This window comes from Harpia harpyja, chromosome 2, assembly GCF_026419915.1.
Source record: "Harpia harpyja isolate bHarHar1 chromosome 2, bHarHar1 primary haplotype, whole genome shotgun sequence".
Classification (NCBI taxonomy): Eukaryota; Metazoa; Chordata; class Aves; order Accipitriformes; family Accipitridae; genus Harpia; species Harpia harpyja.
The window spans coordinates 50,058,201-50,064,837 of NC_068941.1; the positions used below are offsets into that span (position 1 = coordinate 50,058,201).

The following is a 6,637-nucleotide window of genomic DNA, read 5'->3' on the forward strand; positions in this document are numbered from 1 at the left end:
AGTTCTGCAGGAAAAACAATTTTTAGATATAGATGAGTATTCAGTATTACCTCCATGCATGATCATGTGTTAACAGTAACAGTTCTAATTTTGTATCTATGTGTAGACCATTTGCCAAGACTTGCTCGGTAGCAACAGGGACAAGCTTTGAATTTAGAGTTCATGATGGGGCACTAGCTTGATTCCCACCAAGAAACCTGGCTTGACCTTCTGTTACTCAGTGAGCTAATATTCCAGGCATTAATACACTTGACCTGGCCCACTTGATCTGACCTGGCCTGGTCCTGCCCAGTTGGCCCAGCTCAACCCCAACCAGTCACCCAACTTGACTTGACCTGACCTGACTAAGCCCACCTGACTAGACTTGACTGACTTAACCAGCTCAGCCTGACCCAATTGATTTGACAGACTTGAACCAGCTCAGCCTAACCCAGCTGACTTGACTTAACCTCACCCAGTTCACATGACCTGACTTGGCCCACTTGACGTGACTGGACTTGGCTTGACTTTACCCAGCCCACTTGACTTGACCAGACTTGGCTTGATCCAGCCCAATCTGGCTTGGCCCAACCCACTTGACCCTACTCAACCTGACCCACTTGATTACTGTCGTGGTTTAACCCCAGCCAGCAACTAAACACCACGCAGCCGCTCACTCACTCCCCCCCACCCAGTGGGATGGGGGAGAAAATCAGGAAAAGAAGCAAAACCCGTGGATTGAGATAAGAACGGTTTAATAGAACAGAAAAGAAGAAACTAATAATGATAATGATAACACTAATAAAATGACAACAGTAATAATGAAAGGATTGGAATGTACAAATGATGCGCAGTGCAATTGCTCACCACCCGCTGACCAACACCCAGCCAGTCCCCGAGCAGCGATTCCCCGCCCCCACTTCCCCGTTCCTATACTAAATGGGACGTCACATGGTATGGAATACCCCGTTGGCCAGTTGGGTCAGGTGCCCTGGCTGTGTCCTGTGCCAACTTTTTGTGCCCCTCCAGCTTTCTCGCTGGCTGGGCATGAGAAGCTGAAAAACCCTTGACATTAGTCTAAACACTACTGAGCAACAACTGAAAACATCAGTGTTATCAACGTTCTTGGCATACTGAACTCAAAACACAGCACTGTACCAGCTACTAGGAAGACAGTTAACTCTATCCCAGCTGAAACCAGGACATTACACTTGGTACACTTGACTTACCTGACCCCACTTGTCCCACTTGGACTTGAAAGGAGAAGGATTAAGATAATAATCTTTATCTTGCCTAGTAAATAAAATAGGTTTACGTACAATACTTTAAATTCATTCCTCAGAGTGTAACCATGATTGTTTAGTCTTCCTGTCTGGTTTGGTAACAATACTGCTAACCAGCTGACTTCTGTTTCTCCCTCACAATGTGGGATTGTCAAATCCTTTTTGTTTTGTCACCTGACTTGCTGAGTAGCGAGGCCAGCTCCAATATGTCACTGATTTCGTAGTGCAAGCTGTGTTGGCATTGTTCTAGCTGTCATTCTCTACTGACCACTGTAACTTTGCTAACAATTTCAGCTCATTTACCTCTTCATCAAGAATAAATGTTGTGTATATTGTCCAGTCCTTTCACACCTTACTAGAACTGTGAGCTTTCCTACACCTCCTGATATTTTATCAGAATTGCCTATCAAGGATAATTAAACTACATAAATTTAACATGTCTCAGAACTGTGTGTTTGCCCCTTTTCTTTTACTCCTCTGCATCAGATGTCTCAACAGCACTCCTTTCCTCTTAGCCATCCTCATCTCTGAAACTTGGTGAGATGATGGGGAAAAGGACTGTTTGTTTTGTTTTGTTTTTTTCTTTTGTGAGCCACCAGACTTATGTATGGAAAACAACAAGATGAAATACAAGCTTTTAGAGAAGGGCACTTCTGATATGAAAATTAATAGACTAGTAACAAGCTGTCTTTGAGACTCAGTTTGTGATACTTCGCCTGTCAAGCTTTAAGTTTTCCTGGGATTTAAAGAACCACAGAAAAATACCGCTCTAAATTTTTTTCTCAGATTGCCCAGTATTTTCAGGATTCATAGATTTTTAGATTCCAGCCCATCTTAAACTGGACACTTACATGCTTAAGCTGAACATTTTTAAGGCATCCCAACACAAATGGGAGTTTGCTGAATTAGGTCAGGTAATAACTGTCCTTTGTATTATATTTTGATAAATAAAAAATACATCTACTGCAAGGATTTTGAAACTGTTTTCTGCAAGTAATCAGGTGAAACAAGGCTGTCCCAGAGCATGTATTGAACTGTCTTACTTTAACTGTATTTTTTATCATGTCTACTAAATATAGGCAAAGTGGGTCCTTAATTTTAGTAAAGTTGTCATTATTAAGAAATGAGAATGCATATAGCCTTAAAATATAGAACGGCCTCAAATTAAAAAAAATACAGCTAATTAAAGACAAGCTTAAATAAGGTGTAAATAGGGATAATTAAAATAAAACTTAAATGAAAAGGTATACTTTTATATCTAGTAATTTAATATTTCTAAGGTTTAATATAGTGGTTATTGTGAAGGATCAATTTATTTCCATAAAGCTATTTCCATATCCAATCAAAAATAGTTTTATATTACTACTGTCTACCTTGTTTTTATTTTAAGAAAATATTCATTGTTAGAATTAATTTGGACTTTAATTACTTGCATTCTTTTTCAGTCAGCTTTTAAAGAGACGGGAGGTATCTTTACCTTTGAAAATTGAACAGCTTTCTGAGGAACTAGATGCATGGAGAGCTTGTACTCAATTAAACAAGTAGGTGGAAAAATATAAAATTACCATGAATGAGACTATTAGTATCTGTTTAGTTGTAAATACAGTATTATTTCCTTTGTAAAATCTGAATATGAATGTAAAAAAGTACTATGTGGCTCTTAATTTCTAACACAAATTAAGATGTAGAGTTGAAAAACAAGTGTCTTTTGTTCATAGGCCTACCGATGAATTGCCATGCACCCCACCATCTGAATCGCAGAGAACGGTGTATTCAATACTTGTATCACGAATACAAGAGGAGCCTCTGAAAGGACTGGTTGGGCCAGACTATGTCACTGGATCAAATCTTCCTAGTCATTCAGATGTTCACATCTCTTGTTTGACAGGGCTAAGGATACAGGTATGGTTTCAGTGAGCTGAGGTGTTTTTTGCTTGGTGATAGCATTGACTAGTTGTGAGGTTACAGTAAATCTAAGGTCCCTCCCATCATTTGGGAGGAAAAATGTTTTCCCTGTTGTCACAGGAGCAGAAGTTAAAGAGAGTAAGTGCTGACATCTGCTATATAAAAAAGGCTATATAAAGAATTGTCCAATCAAATAATTGCCCGGTTTCCCAATCCAAAATTTTTAATTTCCATGGGAAAGACAGATTTCCTTTGCCAAATGTTCTGTCTAAAGTGCATGTAACTTACTGCCTACTACCTCACCACAGCTTGAATAAAAACCAGGAAATTATTTCTCTTCAATCACATACTAACGTTCTGTTATTAGTATTTATCATTATGGAAATGCATACTATAAAACTTGTAATTCATGATTAAAGAAGATATTAGAAGACTAAATGTTCAAATATATTTATTCATCACTCGCATAGAGCTTTATGATGAAAACATACTAGTCCTTATAACACCTCTTTGGTATATGTTGTTATTTCCATAAAGGGAAAATTGACAGAGCCTGAAAACACAACTCTCGGGCTCCTGTCTCCAGACAGTGCCTCAGGGTGAATTTACTCTCTTATATGAGACTGAGTCTGTTTCCTCTGTCTAGTGCAGGATGCCAGCCTAAAGAGTAACAGGGTTGTTCAGAGATAAAGAGGGGTAGTTTTGTGTCAGAAAGTGGAGATTGCAAAATGCTAGTGGGATTTCTGAGGTAAACAAAATTCACAACTGCACACTTTCAAGTCTAAAAAAACCTTGCTGCCAGTGCTTCCACATTAGACCAATGGTCTCAGGCTATGGCTATACTCTCAACGTTTGCTAACTGCCATGTAAAGCTGCCATTGTTATAATCCATTCAACAAGAATAACAAATATGGTGCCACCAGCTTGTCATATACAATATCCTTATTTCTGGATTAGTGAACATTAGGAGTCATTGCTTTAGGCATGCAGATCAGCTCACAAATCACTTAGTTAAGACTAAGGTATAGTAGCCTAACTGCGTGGGTTCACAAGTTTTAAGTAGCAAGTTCAGAGAGCAGAACTCTTAAGAAGGCACTTAAACTGAGTTGCAGCTTCAAGACCATATTTTGTCAAATGAAGAGATTGGCAAAAATAGCTCTTCCTCCACCAGATAAACTAGTATTTTTATCCTTTTCATAGTGAACATTTGAAATTGTTCTGTAGACTGCATGTAGGCTCCATGTTTTCAAAGAATTCATGGAGACATTATATTGGTTTTTTTGTAGATGGGGGAACATGCAGATCAGCACAGATAATGACAGAGACACAATGAAATATGTACAATATTCTGAAGGAAAAAACTTGTTACCTCGGTTTCTAATTCAGGCTAAATTTAACTTTGGATTAATTGACAAACATATAAAATACCACAATTATTAAAAATCAAACTATAAATTTAAGGATTATGAAATGTTGGGTCTCCACATTTTGGAACATAACAAGTTCACTCAATTTATAGTGTGTAACTATTATCAAAGCTTTAAGTTGGTGGGGTACAATTTTTGCATGAACGTAGATGATAGTTGTAAATCAGGTTTTCGTGCTCTCAGATAAAACAAAATGTGCTTTCTGTTGTGATAGCCTTTACACAATACATGTGTACTTCCTTTTTCTTTCTTTCCCCAAACATTTTTGCTGTACAGGGTCCAGTGTTCTTCCTTGAAGATGGAAAATCTGCTATTTCACTGAATGATGCTTTGATGTGGGCCAAAGTGAATCCTTTTTCACCACTAGGAACAGGAATACGACTTAACCCATTTTGATGAGGTGTTTTCCTCTGTACTTTGTACTGCTTAAAATAACACTCTGGGGATTAATACTGATTTAACCTTGATTGTCAAAGGACAGAAAGATGGCAGTTGACTCCTCCTGAAAGGTGATTACTTGGACTTTGTAAAATGAGAACAAGAAAAGGATTTCTATACAAATGTTTGTTGATAATCCAAAGAAAAAGTTATTTGAGAATCCAAAGAAAAAAAAAAGTCCTAACTTCATAGACAGCCATGTCTTTTTTTTTTTTAAGTAAGAATAGTGTTGTCAGACAATAGACATATTTCAGTCAACTCTGTGTAAACAGATGCCTTGTAAAGGAAGTAAGCAACTATATGCACGTTATCAAAATACTGATAACAAACTGTGAAATCCACAAACACACTTTCAAATATATAGTAATAGAATGACTTTATTGATAGCCACTGCAACCTGTTTTTAGAATGACTGGAATCCTGCAGCTGTTTCATGCATTGTGTCCCCCTTTTTAATTTTAACTAATTTTTTACACACAAGATTCTATAGCAAAAGTAAAATTTAAAAAGTGCTCAGATGATTTTTTTCATCCATTAGTTATTGTGCTTTAATAGCAGTACAAAGCTGTTTGCTAATGTTTTGTTTAGATAGGTTTGAATATCTAGATAATAAAATTCTATTTTCTAATAAGTTCATCTTTGGCAACTGTCCCCCTTATACTTTCACTGGAAGCTAAAATGTATTTATAAAACTTTTTTTTTTTTAAAACAACAAAGGGTTTATAAGGAACAAACAGCAAATGTATTGAAGTTATTTAAATGTCATGTACATTTAAAATACTTGTTTTCTTTTTACATTTTGTATTAGTTACAAATATACCTATAGTATGACAGACCAGAAGTAAATACTTGCGCATATATTTTTATTTACTAAAGCTGTGCTCAAATGAAAAGAAAATTATGGTAATAGAATACTACAAATATTTAAATTTTAAAGCTGTGTATAGTATGGAATTTAATCATAAGGCAAATCTTATACTTTATAAGAATTATTAATAAGAATAATTATTATCAGAATTACTTACCTGTAGAAAAGATGCCTTAGTTATAATATTCTTTGTTAGCTTAATTGATGGCACACAAGCAGAAATCTACTTTATCTCGTTACGTTTTTTGCTGCTGCTTTAAAATAAATTTTAAAATCCTGATAGTTACATAAAATGTAAAGAAATTGCAATTAAAAATTGGCAGAACTATTTCTAGAGAAACTGTTGTCTCTTTTAGCAGACCCTATCAAAGAAAATCCTCAATATATATGTAAGCAATGCCCTCATTTAACTAGAAATAACAATGCCACCATGCTGGAAAGGTGGGATGAAGATTAGAAATAAAAAATTCCTGTTTTCCCTCCCTTTAAAAAGTTAAAATTTCATTCTGTCAATGTTCTAGAGTATTATTACAGGGTTTCTGATGTAAGAATATATGGGGGTGGAAGCTTAGCTGTTTTGTAACCTATACAAAAGCATTTTTGTACATACTTGGATGCTGGAACAGAATGTTTTACTTTTTGCAGGTATTGTTTGGAAAATGTTTTCTTTTGTTTAACCCTGTGGAGCTTGGGGAATAAGAGTTGGATTTCAGAAATAAAAATTCATAGTTTTTGAA

The 6,637-nt window shown here is 36.1% G+C and overlaps 1 protein-coding gene across 8 annotated transcripts in view; it reads left to right on the forward strand.

Annotated features, from left to right (window-relative positions):
• Positions 1 to 6,247, forward strand: part of WDR17 (WD repeat domain 17) — a 65,056-nt gene extending 58,809 nt beyond the window's left edge. For 7 of the 8 annotated variants that reach the window (XM_052779396.1, XM_052779421.1, XM_052779405.1 and 4 more), the window contains 3 exons: positions 2,708 to 2,803; positions 2,981 to 3,164; positions 4,871 to 6,247. In XM_052779396.1, the coding sequence (XP_052635356.1) occupies positions 2,708 to 2,803; positions 2,981 to 3,164; positions 4,871 to 4,990 (400 nt within the window). In that variant the 3' untranslated portion in view covers positions 4,991 to 6,247. Of the gene's footprint in view, positions 1 to 2,707; positions 2,804 to 2,980; positions 3,165 to 4,870 lie in introns of those variants that run through there. The other variant, XR_008233955.1, reaches the window with a different exon arrangement.
• Positions 6,248 to 6,637: the final 390 nt, after the last annotated feature.